Source organism: Lepisosteus oculatus, chromosome 1, assembly GCF_040954835.1.
Source record: "Lepisosteus oculatus isolate fLepOcu1 chromosome 1, fLepOcu1.hap2, whole genome shotgun sequence".
Lineage (NCBI taxonomy): Eukaryota > Metazoa > Chordata > Actinopteri > Semionotiformes > Lepisosteidae > Lepisosteus > Lepisosteus oculatus.
Window position 1 is genome coordinate 20,187,027 of NC_090696.1, and position 16,355 is coordinate 20,203,381.

A 16,355-nucleotide genomic window follows, 5' to 3' on the forward strand; every position below is an offset into this window, starting at 1 on the left:
CAGTGGGAAAACTCAACCAGGCTGGGACTGACCAAGCTGCAGGTCTGCACTGCCCAATGCCTGGTGGGGCAGAGGGGTTCAAGCGATGAAAGGGGCCGGGGTACCAAGTTGGTCAGGTTTAGGTCGGTTGATAACAGCAGCCAAGGAATGCAAACCTCAAAGGTGTTTTTGGTGACGCCAGGCAGGCCGTAGTACATGGTGCCCCCGGCACGCGAGTTGACGCAGATCTCCCCGATCTCATCCGTCTTGCACAGCTGCGGCGGGCCGTCTGGTTTCACGATGCACATGAGAGCTGCGAGAGACAGCCAGAGGGTTAGTTACATTACAGCCCAGGGGAAGGCGGCTGCATCAGCCAGGTCAGCGCTGGGATGGGAGATCTCGGAGGAAAACCAGGGTGCTGCTATAGGTGGAGAAGAGGGACCACTAGGTGGAGCTCTCCCCTGATTCCAAAGAAAAACAACAGGGAAAGAGAAAGAGCGTTAACCCAGGTGCCCTGTGTAAATCCATCTCTGGGCATGTACGACCAGGCCTCCCTAAAGTCCCCCCGTATAATCCACATGGTAAAGTGATGAAGTAATTTCTCTCTCCTGGCCCTGATCTGCTGTGCGTCACCCAGGTGTACCTGCACTTCGGTGGTGAGTGAAATGGGTCTCCCCCTATAACGAGCTTAGAATGAAGGTACTTCATAAATGCAAGCAATTTAACTTGAACCCCCAAGAGTCACAGGGTCCTAAGACTTCCTTTCCAGCTCTGACTTCAAATTATGTGACTGAGAAGTCACCCCGGTTTCCTGACACCTAGAAGGGAACTAGTCACTTGAGGAGTAGAGATGCCTGTCCACGATTTAAAACCTTCATCTTCCTAATGCTGCCGAGGTATTTCGCCCATTAAAAAGATGTATTAATCAGTGTCTGAGCAGTTAAGATCCCTAGATCTCGCTCTCCGACTTTCCCTCTACATTTATCCGTGTCCGTCCGTCACCCGATCTCCCCACTCCCATCTGTCTCTGGCGTCTCGTCACTCTGCCTGGCACCCCCAGCTCACTCACCGCCCGGCATGACATGACCCACGTCCTGCACCGTCAGGGCCGAGTTCTTGTCCTCGGTGTTGACCCGGATCACACTGTAGCTCAGCCCGCTCATCGACAGGATGGCTCGCGCCGGGAGCGGAGCCCCAGGGACACCTGGCCTGGAAAGGGAGAGGAACAGCCTGTTCGAACTCTCCAGTATGGCAACGCCTGGGCATACAGCTGGCATAACACCCCGAGCAGCCAGCCAGATCACTCCCACTCCTCCTCTGACCTCCTGCCGACGCTTCAAAACAGTACCTGCGGATGGCGACGGTGAGCGCCTCGGGGGAGGACGCACAGGGGCAGATGACCTCCGGCTTCAGGCCCTGGCTCTGGAAGACGTTGAGGAAGGCGTCGCAGGACGACACCGACCCTGACAGACAGAGGAGATGCTGAACCACGCGCACCTTCAATGAGGGCACAAGCAGACTCGGCGACAGAAGTTCGGGTGACAGTCGGAGGAATTGTAACAAGCTCAGGGAGTAGTACCAGAAGCGGCAGGTCAAGGAGAAGGTGTGCAGGAGAAGAGGGGATAAGAGGAGTGGGCCTGGCCAGACAGAGCTGCGGGGGGAGTGACAGAGACACGGCAAGACTCACAGGGATTGGCTCCGTCCGCCACGATGAGCATGCGCAGCGAAGACAGGCTGGTGTCTCTCTGGTCCCGGTGGGCCATCATGGCCCAGTGTAGGTCTCTGCACTTCACCAGAGCGACACGGGCTGGGGGGGAGGGCGAGAGGACAGACCGGTCATTGAGAGAGGGACAGAAGAAAAGAGAAGACAAGGCCACTTTCTGCCTCTGGGTCACTCTGCTAGGACAACAAAATGGAGGAAATCACCTTGGCAGTCCATATACTGTTTATCACAACACAAAACAATGTTGTTCTGGTTACAAGGTTTATACATTTTTGTATATATGCTACATGCTAGCCCTATATGCTAGTCTACCTCTTTCTGGATTTTACAAATACGAGCCCCCTGCAGAAGCATCTGCATCAGGCCACATATAATGCACCAAGGCTGAGCTGTGCTTGAGCCTACTCCGTTTTGTGCTTAGTGTTGCTGCAGGCTTTCTCTCTGTGAACATGGCATGGGCCTCTATCAGAGGTAACAACAGCTGCAAAGAACACAGCAAAGGCTTGCACTACGAACAAGAGCGGGTTTCTCTCCAAGCTTTTGCATTAAAAAACCAGGGGAACAACAGACCCCACACTGCTCGGAGGACACGAGATACACATTGGTCCCTGCAGCAGGGTGTCCAGCGGGAGAGGACAGGGCTCTGTACAGGAGAGGCGGCATGCAGCGTCCAGCGGGGAGGACAGGGCTCTGTACAGGAGAGGCACCATGCACCCAGCAGGCTCTCACCCTTGTGGGAGTGGACTCTCTGGACCCAGGAGAGCGGGCAGGCCTTCATGACGGCGTAGGGGACACCCACAGTGTGGATCCTGTTCATGACACTCTGGAAACACACAGGGAAAAGATTAAGGGAAGCCGCGGTCCTTCTGCAATCCTCGGACAAGAAGGGCACCCTAAGAAACGCTACAAGTTCTTTTTTACAAAAAAAGATTTCGAAAGGATTTAAATGCTAATTCACAGTGCAGAGGCAAAAAGGTACACCCGAGGCGATTTGCAAAGCTGTGTTTGTTAGGTCTTGCCTATGCTTTTTCAAAGAGCGTCAGGACGTGCCGACAGCATCACTTATAAAGATGACTTCCTGTCTTGTTCCGTCTGGCAAACCCTCCCCCATCACACAAACCACAGGGTTTATCCAGCATATCTCATTAGCCAAACCAACACCTGCGAGACTTCTACCAGCTTACAGTGAGCACAGCATGCCACAAGCCCATGTCCTTCTTGAAGTCCAAGACATTGACCAACGTTTCTCCTGCAATAGAAAAGAAAGAGCTTATTAAGCCTATCAGGGCATCTCGCTACAATGGGGTGGGGTTTCTGATGCGACACAAACCTAAATCAATGAACTGCAGGGGAAAAAAAGGCTGCGGTTCTGTATGATCACACACCAGAGCATCGGCCAAACAGTGCACACTGGTCTGGCGTAACGTGGACTGGGGAGGGGGGCTTAGAAGAAGAGAGACTAGCGCTTGAGAGCCGACTGGAGGGCAGAGAGGGGCAGATGTCAGGACCAGTCGCTTGTCGAGGTCTCACCTTCGGAGTAGTTGCAGGCCTGGGTGAGGGCCTGGCAGTGCGTCAGCATGGCGATCCGGGACACCGCCACCCCCATCACGCTCCCCTCCTTGCTGGCTTTGTACTGTCAAACACAACGACACAGATGAAACACGCAGGTCCCTGGTGGGAGAGGGGAGGCGAGGGACGACGGGCACAGACACCCGTCACCCCTCAGGGTCTAGCACTGCAGGGTGGGAGAGGGGAATCAGGGGTTGCTTGTGTGTCTGGGGGGTGCTACAGAAGGTGATTGAAGCCCCATGTAAAACTGTGTGGGGCAGAACTCACTCCGCAGACAAACAAAAGGGAAGGAGGCAGGGAAGGTACAGGAGGCTCAAGACCAGTTTGCATTCAACCCCCCAGCTCAGATGCATCTCTGGAGGGTGAGGTGGGGCCCTCCCCTCACAGAGCGGGGGGCAGGGCCTTTCCCTGCTGAAGCAGAGCCGAATGCTTCCCACACCAACTCCACCAGCACTGGTATCTTGTGAGCGACAGCAGTCCCACACTCTACCCACCACTAACACCGTGGGCTGCACTCGTGTCTGGATCAGCAATGAGCCCTGCTGGCAGCAGGCCTGAGAAGACCATTGAAAACACTGCTCAGGCTCTGAAACATTAAAGATATTTGGAAGTAATACCACCCTCATCCATCTGGGTTCTCACATCTACAATCTTACAACCATCTACAAAGCTTTAGATCCAAAAACCCAAAAAGTTTAAGAGGAGAAAAGTTTTCCTTATCGGTGAGCTGTAGTTGAAAAGCAGCCAATCTTACGTTCAGATCTCGAATTGAGTCGCAGACCACACAGGGGATACCAGGAAGAGCCACTTAAACACACAACAGCTCAAAACTGGAAAGGGGAGAATTGCTCCTGAAAGGAAGAACAGGAAGCCAGAATGCCCACGGCTCTTACCTCGATGTAGGCGGGGTCGGTGTTGGCCGTGGGGATGTGCGGCTGCCAGTCTTTGGACGGCTTGGTCAAGTACTTGGAGTCGGTGACCACCCACTTCAGCCGCGGCCAACCTGGGGGTCAATCAGACGCCAATCAGAGCCCATGGAAACAGAGACCCCCCCCCCACTTGACTGCCAAAATCGACTCGCTGGCATGTATTTTTCTTACAATACAGATCCTGAGCACCCCAAGAGCGACAGTCAAAGTTGCGCTGACCTTTGAACTGCACAATCTCGCCGTTCTGCGTCTTGGGCAGCCCCTTGAGGCAGACCTCGCTGGTCAGCGCCAGGTTCACCCCACAGCTGCCAAGGAGGAAGCCAATCTGCTGGCTGCCTGCATCCTGGGGGAAGAGACCACAGTGAGAACAGGTGCAAAATACCACAAAACACACCCCTCAGATCTCTCCAAATCACCCCTCCCCGACACCCTAAGCTTTCCGCAAATACTCTCCACCCTCTGAACAGAGCTTCTCTGTTTTTTTCCCCCTCTGAAATCCTCCGATACCCCCGATATCACTTCCACTTCTGCAGATACCCTTCAATCTGCACCATCCACTACCCAAAATTCCCCCAAACAGCCTCCAATCCACCAGATAACCCTTCACACTCACATCCTTCAGGTATCCTTCAGATACCCCGATATCCTCCACATCCACACCATCCCATACCCATCAGTTACCCCAGATGTCCCCCCATATTCCTCAAACACCCACATCTCCTCCGATACCCGATACCCTTCACCCCCACCCCGCTGTCCCAGCCAGGTGCAGCTGGAGGGGAGCCCGTTACCTTCCGTGACAGGGGGACCTCTATGGGCACAGGTATGACTTCTGCCAGCAGACAGCCATAGAATGCAACCATGAACATCCCAGGGTCGCTGTTGGGGTACACCAGCGCCACCTACAGCACGAACATCACATGGCAGGGAAAAGACAGGGTATGCTGTCAAAACAGCACAATGTGTCAAAGGGATCCAACTACTCATCCATTATATCTACATTCTACAACAGTTCATATAAAACAGGTGCTTATTTTAAAACAGATTCTGCACATGAAGACAGGTCATCTAGAGCTCAGCATTAACAAATTATTAGCAGTTGCAGAGTGAGCAACAGGTCCTAAATGAACTGGAACCTCTAAGTGTGCCAGGGGGGCTGGCATAAATCTGCTCTCTCACCCTGTCGCCCGGTTTGAGGACGGGCTCGTTCTTGGTGCCCAGCTTGTTGAGGAGGGTGTAGGCCAGCTTCAGGCTCCGGGTCCACAGCTTCCCTGCAGGCCGACAGGGCACGAGTACAGAGACACACAGACAGGAGAGTGAGCAGAGGGGGGGAGGGATACACAGACGCACAAAGAGAAAGAGGGGCCAACAGGCAGGAAGAGAGCGAGACGGAGACAGAAAAGCACAGGTTCAGACGCACACATCACGCAGATGAAAAGACGGGGATGCAAAAAAGACACGAGACAGAGAGACGTGTTAGAACTAAGTGAAACCTCTACTCGGATTCTGCAGACAGTCAGAGGAGTTAAAAAACACAACCGAGGGATAGTTCTTTGCTCTCATGAGATAACAACTCTGGTCTATTTAGGCAAACAAGCAAATATTACTCTTTTCATTAAAGTCGCTTTGCATACGACTAAGAACAACAACTCATGGCAGAGAGAAGCACAAAAGAAAATCGTTTCAGTCTGCTCCAGTGAAGCAGGCCTGGAAGTTTGCGCAGACGGATTCCGAGATCGGACACAGAGAAGAGCGGACCAGAAGGAAAATCCTGGTCGTGCCCATTCGGAGATCAGCACGGCACTCACCGTAGGTCAGTGTGTAGAGGGGCTTGCCAGTGACATCCAGGGCAGTCAGGGCGGGGCTTTTGGGCTGTGTGGTTCCCCAGCGCTGCAGCGCCGCCTGCAGGGCAGGAGGCCAGTTGCTGACCACACCCAGGGGCTCCCCCTTCACCGGGATAATCTGCCGGCCCTCCGGCTTGGGCTGATTGGGGTCGGGCTGCGGCACTGTTGGGGGGGGGGGGGGAAGGACACAAGAACTAAATAAACGGGACAAACCAGAGCAGGTCATTCGGGGCATCGAACTCATTTGGTTTTCCAGGAGCTAGTTAATCCCAGGATCTCGTTTAGCCTTTCTTTGAAAGACAGCAAGCTGTCGGCTACAACAACGCTAAATGGCTTGTTGCCGACTCGGGCAAAACTTCGCATGCAGAAATGGCTCCTGTTCTGAGTTTTAAATGCACTGTTAACAGACGTGATGAGGATCAGTGTCTGCAACAATCCACGGTGAGATTTGAAATAACACCAGGTACTGCCCAGGTAGCCTGGCCTCTTCACATATCTATTTCTACAGTCCTGTGTAAAAGTCTCAGATATCCTCCATTGCTTTGCTCTTCATACACAAACAATTCAGTCCTGATCTATTGAACCTGCAGGCACTGCGTTTCAGTCCAGCAGCTGATCCTGACACCTCTGTGTCCTGTCGTGTAAAAAGTGTTCTTTCAGCTCTGTGGGGTTGAGGAGCTCCTGCTGACTGACCAGGAGCCCCTGACAGCTGGTCACCACGCTAGACTGGTCAGTGTGACAGAGCAGCCCCTACAGCCCTTCCTGCTGGCTGCTCGTGTCCGGTTGTCCTTGAGCTGCCGGGCAGTGCTTGAGAGACGCTGGTCAGAGAGACTTGAAGGTGCTGAATGACTCCTCACCCAGCCTGAGCTGCATCAGCCCCAGTCACAGGACTGAGAACAGATCCAGCACCAGCGGGGGCCTGGAGAGAATTCCTGGTGCTCTTCACACAGGGATCCTGGCTCCTATATCCAATGTATCTAAGGATTTGGCACAGCAGAATCCAGATCCATGCAAACAGTCAGAGGATTTAGTGATCATTATCTTCAGTGTTCACTATGGATTTTGGAGAACCTCAAGAACTAAAGCCAATACAGTGACTTTCTACTCTTGTACAAGCATCCTTACAAAGTCCAGATGTAATTGCAAGGATATATTTGCAGGAATAAAAGCAAGCTGTCTGAGAATTAACCTGGGTTTGGTACAGCAGGTCACAAATCGCAAACACATGCTGATGTGGAAAAGAGATACAAATATTTTCCACATTTTTAATGAACAATCATTTTTATCTTACCCCTGTTTTGAGAAGATACACACTGTCAGAAGCACTGAGGTTTAAGGGTATAAAATGCAACACACACTGAGCCCGAAGAGGGTGCTAGTCAATGCAGACACTCACCCTCCACGATCTCCTCAAAGTCGTCCACGAAGAACTCCTTCAGCGGGGGTCTCTTGGGCCGTTTCAGCGTGTTGAGGAGCTGCTGGATCTTGGTGGACACCCGGCTGCTCACTGGGACGCCTGGGCACAGAGGAGAGCAGGGCCTGTCAGGGTCAGTGTCACACCTGCCCGAGACTCGGTGAACTGCCCCGGTCCACTCTGCCTGGGCACTTTCCACTCCGCTCAGCTGGCTCCCACTATGAAGCTCAGAATGGTATAATATCTTAAGTGGATCTTAATGAGTTAAAAAATATTTTAATTACATGTCAGATGGGTGATCCGCTTCACCCAATTCAGGGTCGAGAGCCAGAGCCTGTCCCACCAAGCAACGGGCGCACCCTGGACAGGACGCCAGTCCAACACAGGGCACACAGAGACACAGACTCACACCAGGGCCCGTTTTCCCAGAAGCCAGTTAACCTGCCAGCATGCCTCTGGACTGTGGGAGAGACCCATGTGGACACAGGGAGAACCATGCACACTCCACACAGGTAGCAGCCCAACCCAGAATTGAACCCAGGACCCCAGTGCTCTGAGGCAGTATTGCTAACCATTGCTCACCTGCACCGAGTTAAATTGTATTTTAATTACATATCAGATTATAAATTATTTTTCTATTGTCTAATTACCTTTACGGCACCTTTGACTAGTAATCGACCATACTGCTGAAGGTCACAAGTAATTCCACAGCCTGCTGTCAGCATTACACAACGGGGAGAGTCACAACAGGTTACACAACACGGAAAGTTTCCCCATCGAATTTGCCACTTCCCTTTACCACCAGCCCCACGGTTCAAAGCGTGATACAATTAGACCTCTGCTCACTCGACACAATATTAGCACCCCTCTCCCAGCCCCAGTCAGATGAAGAGACTCCAGCGGGGGGTAGTGGGAGGCTGGGTTTGAGGAACAGAGGACAGACGTCCATCACTCTTCCTGACCACAACAAAGCCCCAGATCTCTATTCTGTCGGAAACTGCAGGAACCAGCGAGATGCACATTTCCATCCCCGGACACCAGTGTCGATCAAGCCAATTCCACTTGACAGATGCGATGGGTTGGGTTCCCACCACTCCAGAGCCCCCGTAAATAAATCACGGCCTGTCCTGGTTAACACATTATTGACTTGCTGGCGCGACACCAACACCAATGCACTGCGCGGTGCGGGTTCCTAATATTTTGGTGATTAGCATATTCTGGTGAGCATAACTGACAAAGAAATAAAGCCTTAAAATGAATCAAACCGCTACACAACGGGACCAAACCGCTCCACAATGGGAGTCAAGATCTCCTTCCCTGCAGCCACGCATTCTGCCCTGCAGAGGTGTGCAGCAGGGGGATGCGCATCGCCCTGCCACTGCGCAGCAGCTCCAGCTCACACTTCTGCAGCTGCAGGAGGACTCAACATGATCTCCAAACGCTACACGGGCACATCAACCCAAGCTCTGTATACTGGTTTGCACAGCAGAGGGGTAAAACCCGCGGCCTGGTGGGAGTCCTGCCGTATGGAGGCAGGCACACAGGCACCTACCGGACGCACCGAACTCACCGTCAGCTGTGTCCATCATGCTGGAGCGGCTCTGGCCCCGGCTCATGCCCCTGACGGCCACCGCAGGGGGCAGGTCCACGCGGGACGACCGCTCCGGGGCTGCAGAGGAGGAGGAGGTGACGTCCGGGGGGGCGCTGGCGTTGTCTGGACAAAACACGCGGAGGGAGAGACCTCAGTTCGGTCAGGCCTGCTGGCAGGACAATTCCTGCTTTCTTCCTGCTCAACCTGCCCTGCAGTCGCTAATGCCTCAAGCACCGCGTCAACGTTAGCTTCAATTAATCTTTGATTTAATAAAAAAAAAAGCACAATCTGTACCTTCAATCCAATTCTCGTAATTCCTGTGACACTTATCTTTCAGAAAATAAGAAAGGTTCCAACAGCCTTGCGTGTCTGGTAGCAGATCGATCCAGGACTGCCATCCTTTGTTTTGTTTTTAACTAAAAAGGTCCAAAATAGTCAGTGCCAACACCACCGCTGGGCAAGATTTTAGCCACTCCCGAGGACTGTACAGGCCCTGAGCCACTAAAATCCTATTGCTCAAAATAAAGCAGTCCAAGCCAGGCAGATTCTCCCCATGTACTGATCTAAATCTGAAGAGCCTGTTCCTCCCTCACAGTGAGGGAACACTGCGTCTGTGCCCGTTTCTGCATTGTCTGTATAAATAGAACAACTCCTTTCACAAACATTACAGCGCAGATTGCTAACAATACCACAGACAGCATCCAAAGGCATTATTCTGCAAAGCAGGCAGGCCGGTGCCTGGACTGCAAGACTGAGACGGCTTTATCCTCAATTTGCAGTCACGCGCATTAGGAGAAGCTCTCTGCATCACCAAGACCTCGATCTGAATAATACACCATTCTGAGCACCGCTTTCCAGAAAGGACACTGCTGCTCTGGAGCGGGTCCAGAAAGGAGAGACCGAGTACAACACTGGGCCAGAAAGAGTGTCCTACAGCAGGGGGTCCCACTCCTGGTCCGGGAGCCCACACACCTGCCGGGTTCTGCTCCAGCCCCCCTCTCAGCTACAGCAAACGAACCCTTTATTGACGTGATGATAGAATTATCCTGAACTGCTTTAAGTTATAACAGTTGAAAGGTGATATGATTTTAATTATGAAATATGGTGGATGTCTCCACCCCTGAGGGCAGAAGGCAGCAAGAGCACTTGATGTCATGATTCACAATCCCTGGCCATGCCAACCCACTGCACTTCTACAGAGTCAGCTGTGAAACTCGTACCAGAGAAAACCAATGGAAACTGAGGAAAATTGCAATGATGGCCGAGTCCTTAACAGGCTGCCCAACCATGCTGTTGAAGACGACACCCTGGGTTCTTTCAGGAAATGTCTGGGCGAGACCCTTGGATCAGTCAGCTACTAGCAAGCAGGTTCCAAACAAAGATCTAGCCTCTCTCACGTTCTTAAAGGTGAACGTTGCAGAAAAGCTGTCTGTGTAACACTCGACACCCCGGGGACAGAGAGAGGGAGAGAGTGGGAAGGAGGCAGAGGGGCTAACAGACTAACTGGGAGAACAGGGAGTCAGAGGGATGTGGTCAGGAGAAAAAGAACCGAGGAGGATTCCGGGGGTAATGGGTGTGGGGCTGGAGACCGCAGTCTGTGAATTTGGCAGCAGGGGAGGGGCGGGGAGGTGTCGAAGAAGAGAGGAAGCTGAAGGGGCTCGTACCCAGGCGTGTGTGAGCCAGCACGTCGGCCAGCGCAGCGCCCTGCGTCTTGGTCTCGCCGTGGGACAGCGTGGAGGAGGCGGACGAGGAGGTGCTGGAGCCCTGGACCGAGCGGTTGATCCAGCAGTCCGCGTTCTGCAGGCCCTGGGTCAGCGCCGCTGCGAGAGCCGCCTGCCTGCGCAAGGAGCCCTCGTCTTCCGACGCCGAGGAGGTGTCTGCGAGACCGCGGGGAAGGGGGAGAGAGAGAGGGCGTCAGGTCAGGCAGCAGGGGCCTGCATCAGCCCGCAGTCCCCTTCTCCGTGAGCGCCGCACGCACCCAGACCACTGCCTTACACGACCGCTGCTCTGCGGTTCCACTGCTGGAGGATTGACACTAATCACTCCAGCTACCGCAGGAAGTACTGCTACCTGCTCGGCCAGCTGGCAGTTCTACCCCGGACACCAGCTGACAGAGAGTGCAGCTCACCAATGGTCCCGCATCCCACATCCCGAATAAGGCCATCACCCCTCCGTCCCTGCCCACGACACCCACCCCTTGACTCCTGGACAAGATTCTGCGAGATTCATTTCAGCACTGTTAATCCTTTCCATCTCTGCTTCTGAAAGAAGGCAGCCGCAAAATAGATGTCAAAAATTATAACTGTTGACACGGGAAGACTGTGGGTGAGTCAGTGAGATGTCGGAGATCTCCAGGAGCTGGGTTCAGGTTTTCCCAAGCTTAGGTCAGCAGGATGACATGCAGAATATCCTGCAGGCCAAGGCACCCCGGAGCAGAAAAAAGGGAGCTGAACTTCCAATCCACTCCCACCACGCCGCTGTAATACAACCATCTAAGTAACTGCGAAATTGATCAGGCTGGCTAGCAATTCATCAATTCAAGAGATGGGCAGGCATAACTCTGAAGCTGAGTCACTGACCTGGGGGGGTGCAGGTGTCGACGGGGGACTGAACGAACGTGGAACGCCGCTTGGTGGGCATGGGCAGTGCCATCTTCTGCTCCTTGTGCTTGGCCAGCGCTGCCTGAACTGCTTCTGTGTGGATGTCTGCGGAGACAAAGGGACACTGGCATAAGAGTGGGGAAACGAGAGCCTGGGAGCGAAAGGGAAAGGGAGGAGGAAGAGTTGAGGGGGCAGAAATAAAAGCATAGGAAAAGTAGAGGCATCTCCTGGGGAAAGCTGAGGAAGTTTGGGAATGTCCAGAGGCAAAACACCAGGAAGGGCTGCCCCAGTGATCTGAAGTTTGGCAAATCGCAAATGGTCTTTGAAGTTCCTGAGTCAGGAGTGTCACCCGTACCTATCGGTAAGAAAGCTTCCAAGTTAACATTTAAAAAGAAAGCAGTCTCACCTTCGACTATTTATAAAAACACTGAAGAAACGGAGCCCAGTCTTCTCACACTTCTTCTGTAAAAAGAAAGCTCTGCACTGGGATGGGAAGACATCCTCACAACCCTACTGAAACCTCTCAAAAAGAGTTTCACACTTTTTGACCCAGCCTCGAAAAAGAGTTAAGGCTTGCCAGTGAACATCAACCCTCTTCGAACACCATGCTAACCTCCACAAACGCTTTTCCCATCCTGATCCTGTAGATTGACTTTGCCTGCTCCCGGGGATTCACAGAGACTGGACCCTGCTTCGGCACACCTCTCGGTGCTCTACTGTGATCCCCACGGTATCCTTCACGCCTCGGAACAGCCCCGCATCACTCCCGTACAGGTGCAGGCAGGCCCGACGTGCAAGGCTGGGACAGCACCCTCTCCAGATCCGGAGCAGAACGCACCGTTCCCACCTGTCACCCCCACTGCAGCTCCGCGGATCTGCCTGGACTCCCCAGGGGACTCGCTGCTGCCGCCACCCAGGAGGGCAGATTTAGCGCCAAGCGTGCGCGTGAGAGAGGAGGGGGGAGCAGAGAACAGCGTCTGGCACGATCAGGGCTCCCCCAGCCCATCAATATGAGTGGCGGGAAGGGAAGGGGGTGTTCCCTCCGCAAGCTATCCGTTTTTGACTCCTGAAATGACTCCTTGCCCCTCTCTAAAGTGACGTGAAAACGCTCAGCTGGACACGTTTATCACAAGTCCTCCTTTTCCTGTGCTAGGAGCGGGGTTACTAAGAGCCAGGCGAGACTTTACAGCGGCGCAGTTTCACAATCGTCCACTCTGGGAGCTCAAACCCACCCCTGCCCCATCCCCCCCAGCTCCCATCCACACACCACGACAGCGACACAAGCCGAGCGGAGCGTGCCTGCTACTACCTGCGCCGAGCACCAGCAGCAAACAGGAAACAGGAACGAGTCACAATTTCACATCCTCCTCCCGGGCAGATTAGAGGGCCTGTCCTGAGAATCTTCACTGTGGTCGCCGCCACCTTCCCCCAGACCCCCGCCAAACACCCTCCCCCAACTCCAGGGAGTGCAGGGAAGGCGCCCGAGTCGAGCCCCCGGCACAGCAGCACCATGCAACAGACAAAAGCGCAGAGATAGAGCGGAGGCCCAGCTCTGCTCAGCGCCGCCTGCTGTGGTTTCCTGCAGCTTCCTGTGTCTGTAGGTAAGTTGTTCAGCAGCACAGATTCATCGGAGAGAGAGAGAGCGCGACAGCAGCTCAGCCTGCACACGCAGCACTCCCTGCCTGCCAGAGGGGGCACAATGGGCAGCTAAGACACTCCGTCAGCACCTTTCAGGAGCACGTCGCGACAGCAGCGCCCGGCCGTGTGTGCAGACTTTACTCCATCAGGAGTGCAAGGGCCTGTGAACGCAGCCTGCTGGGAACCGCCCAGAATCCCCTGCGTCACAACCCCACTTCGCTCACTCCCCCTCCTCGCTGACTCTCTCTCCTCTTCCCCACCTCCTCCGTGTCCCTGCCTTTCACTCCTGCATCCCTGTCTCACCGCAGTCCTGCCCTCCCGTCCTCCCCCTCTATTGTGATCACAGACAATCCCCCCCCCCCACCGCCACCTTCACCGCCTTTCCTGCTGTCCCACAGCCCCCTCCTCCTTCCCCGCCCTCGCCAGCAGACTCACCTGACCGGTAGCGGTCATCCCTGGTGCCCCCCGAGCGTGAGCGGTGGTACCTCGAAGACGAGGCCGGCGCCGGACTGGGCCCCTGGTTCCGCTGGTCGCTCTGCAGGCCCGGCTCCACCCCTGTGGGGAGACAATCAGAGGCACGTCACACCAGGCCACCCCCAGGGTCGCGAGCGAGTCCCCCCCCCCCCCGTGGGGCACTGAAGCACGATTCTGTTCCGGGCTTTACTCCGAGCCCCCGACTCGCACCCAAACCTGCAGAACAGCCTCACCTCAGGAAAACCGTTACCATTCATCAGACTTTTACCCACCATGACAAAAATTAACCTTTTTTTTTACATACCGAGGTGTGCGTCACATTAGTGTAGAAGGTTACCACGTGCCCTTACAGATACCAGCCTTCTAAAGGCCCATGCAGTGTCAGAGAGACATGAAGACCGCAGACACACAGGCCCACTAACAGCCTTACTTTGTGCCTGCGCTTGAATGCTGTCCTATTTTCGTGGTGATGGGTTTGTGAGGGCTCAGTTAAAGGCTGTAGTCAGAGCTCGGAGAATGGAAGGCGTCTCTGCCAGCTCAGCTCTCCACGCTGTTTCGCCTCCTTCCTTCCCTCCGCAAGGTCGGGCTGCCCTCTCTCTCTCCGAGCAGGCAGCCGAACGCCAGCCCCTGCAGCCCCTCATCCATCAGCCCGCCCGAGCTCCTCCAGCTCGCCCGTGCCCCTGCGGTCGGGGGTGGGGTGGGGGTTTGTTTCCCCCACAGATGCCCGTTTTGCCGACTGTTTTTTTCATTCCTCCCAGGCGAGCAGATCCACGGCTCTTTTCAGAGGTGGATTTGCAAAGGCGCACTATGACTGCGGCCGGGAGGGCGCATCGGCCAGGCCTGTGTTTTTTTTTTTAAAGAGCCTCTTCACTGCCCCATCTGACTTGGCCGTCCTCTTCAAGGCAACTGTGTAGGCCTGCCAGTCACTGCCGCCGTTATTACTGTGTTCACTTTGCGTACGTTATAACAGGAGAGCAACATCCCTTCCAGGACCTATCGCGACGAGCATTTGTACAACAAAAATGACTTGCATCCATTCACTTTGTGGTGGTGTGGTTGTCCGGATTGCGGAGTGAATTAAGGAAAGGGGGTGCGTGCAGGTGAGGGCTGGTTTAGGGCGCGGGTCTAACTGCCTGCGTGCTGCACGCTGGAGCCGCAGGGCTCGTCTGGGGGTTGGCGCTCTCTAAGCCCTCACAGCCGGAGAGGCTCCGTGTGCTCGCAGGCCTGGATCAAAGAGCCCAAAGGTCACCTGTGAAGTCTCCCGGAAAGCGGAGACACCAGGCCTGCAGGCGGCAGTCGGGATGGGGGTGGGGGACCAGGCCGGGCGGCTGTGCCACACACAGCAGGGGGCTCCCTGCCCAGACAGGCACCTCGCCGCCTGGGACCCCTGCTGCTTTCAATTCAATTCAATTCAAGGTGCTTTATTAGCATGACCGATAGGTACAATCAGTGTTGCCAAAGCAAATAAAAATAATAAAATTAACATAGAACAAAACAAAAAATAGAAGTAAAATAAAATCTACAGACATGTTACAGACATTTACAACAAAGACATATTATAAAATATTGACATATACTTTCTCAGAGAAAGTATATGTCAGTATATGTATAAGTATATGGCAGAGCAGCCAGCCAGCCAGCCAGCGCTCGGCTTGACATCAATTCAACCGGCTACCGATCCCGGTGTGCAAAACCCTCAAAATCCCTGATCAGCTGACTTCTTCAGAGTGAGCAGTGAACACACACACACACATTAGGACACAAGTCTAAACTAGGTGGAAGAGTATGTAAACACAATGAAGAACAAAGCACATCTGTACACAAAGGGTGGTGGGGACGTGGAACAAGCTACCCAGCCATGTAGTTGTAGACAACAGCCTGGCCTCTTTCAAGAAACAGTGGGATCCTTGGAGCAATTAACTATTAACTGCCAGACCTAGCAGGCACTTATCCCTAACATGCCTTAAGAGAGATACTCCAGTAAAACACCGATAAAGAAGCGAACGAGTGCAAGTCGCGTCAGTCGTGTTTTCTCAAAGACACGAACAGTAAGCCCAGCATTTCATCTCCCCGAGTTAACATCAGCCCAGAGGCGTTCAACTACGAAGAAACAGCCTGTGACAAAACACACGTTGCACACACACCTCAAGGCTGTGTCTCCGCGTCCCTGGCTTTCAGATAAACGCCACGGAGGGGCCACCGCCGATGGCGACTCTCCGGCCCGGCCCTCGGCTCAAGTTCCGCGCTGTCGCCCGGCCGGCACTGAACTCTTGCAAACGCCGGCGTGCTCCCGGCTCAAGCGAGCTGCTCCCCGCCGGAGCGACCCCGAGTCACGGCCGGAAACGACCGCACAACAAACAAACTTCGCCGCCGCAAAGGAACACACACAACCTTTGAGCCGCAGAAGGGACTGCCAGAGACACACCTACACGTGTCTCTCTCGGCTCAGACACCGCACTCAAAATCAAGCCTTTTTTATTTTAATTACTTCCTAGCTCCGCCGTACCTTTACGTATCACACAGAGACGCAGCCGGCAGGGCTACACCTGAAGCGCTTCCAAACACGAGCCCGCTCCACAGACCAATCCTTCCCT

General features: G+C 54.1%; 1 protein-coding gene across 5 annotated transcripts in view; it reads right to left on the reverse strand.

Annotated features, from left to right (window-relative positions):
- dip2ba (disco-interacting protein 2 homolog Ba) overlaps nucleotides 1-16,355 on the reverse strand; it is a 64,727-nt gene that overhangs the window by 19,839 nt on the left and 28,533 nt on the right. For 2 of the 5 annotated variants that reach the window (XM_015344141.2, XM_006629289.3), the window contains exons 3-19: nucleotides 13,723-13,842; nucleotides 11,629-11,754; nucleotides 10,714-10,926; nucleotides 9,029-9,172; nucleotides 7,441-7,560; nucleotides 6,009-6,206; nucleotides 5,380-5,471; nucleotides 4,992-5,102; nucleotides 4,420-4,543; nucleotides 4,165-4,274; nucleotides 3,233-3,335; nucleotides 2,887-2,951; nucleotides 2,432-2,525; nucleotides 1,667-1,786; nucleotides 1,328-1,442; nucleotides 1,049-1,188; nucleotides 156-292 (exon numbers count right to left, since the gene is read on the reverse strand). In XM_015344141.2, the coding sequence (XP_015199627.2) occupies nucleotides 156-292; nucleotides 1,049-1,188; nucleotides 1,328-1,442; nucleotides 1,667-1,786; nucleotides 2,432-2,525; nucleotides 2,887-2,951; nucleotides 3,233-3,335; nucleotides 4,165-4,274; nucleotides 4,420-4,543; nucleotides 4,992-5,102; nucleotides 5,380-5,471; nucleotides 6,009-6,206; nucleotides 7,441-7,560; nucleotides 9,029-9,172; nucleotides 10,714-10,926; nucleotides 11,629-11,754; nucleotides 13,723-13,842 (2,132 nt within the window). Of the gene's footprint in view, nucleotides 1-155; nucleotides 293-1,048; nucleotides 1,189-1,327; nucleotides 1,443-1,666; nucleotides 1,787-2,431; nucleotides 2,526-2,886; nucleotides 2,952-3,232; nucleotides 3,336-4,164; nucleotides 4,275-4,419; nucleotides 4,544-4,991; nucleotides 5,103-5,379; nucleotides 5,472-6,008; nucleotides 6,207-7,440; nucleotides 7,561-9,028; nucleotides 9,173-10,713; nucleotides 10,927-11,628; nucleotides 11,755-12,958; nucleotides 13,235-13,722; nucleotides 13,843-15,905; nucleotides 15,983-16,267; nucleotides 16,351-16,355 lie in introns of those variants that run through there. The other 3 variants (XM_015344142.2, XM_069187150.1, XM_015344143.2) reach the window with 3 other exon arrangements.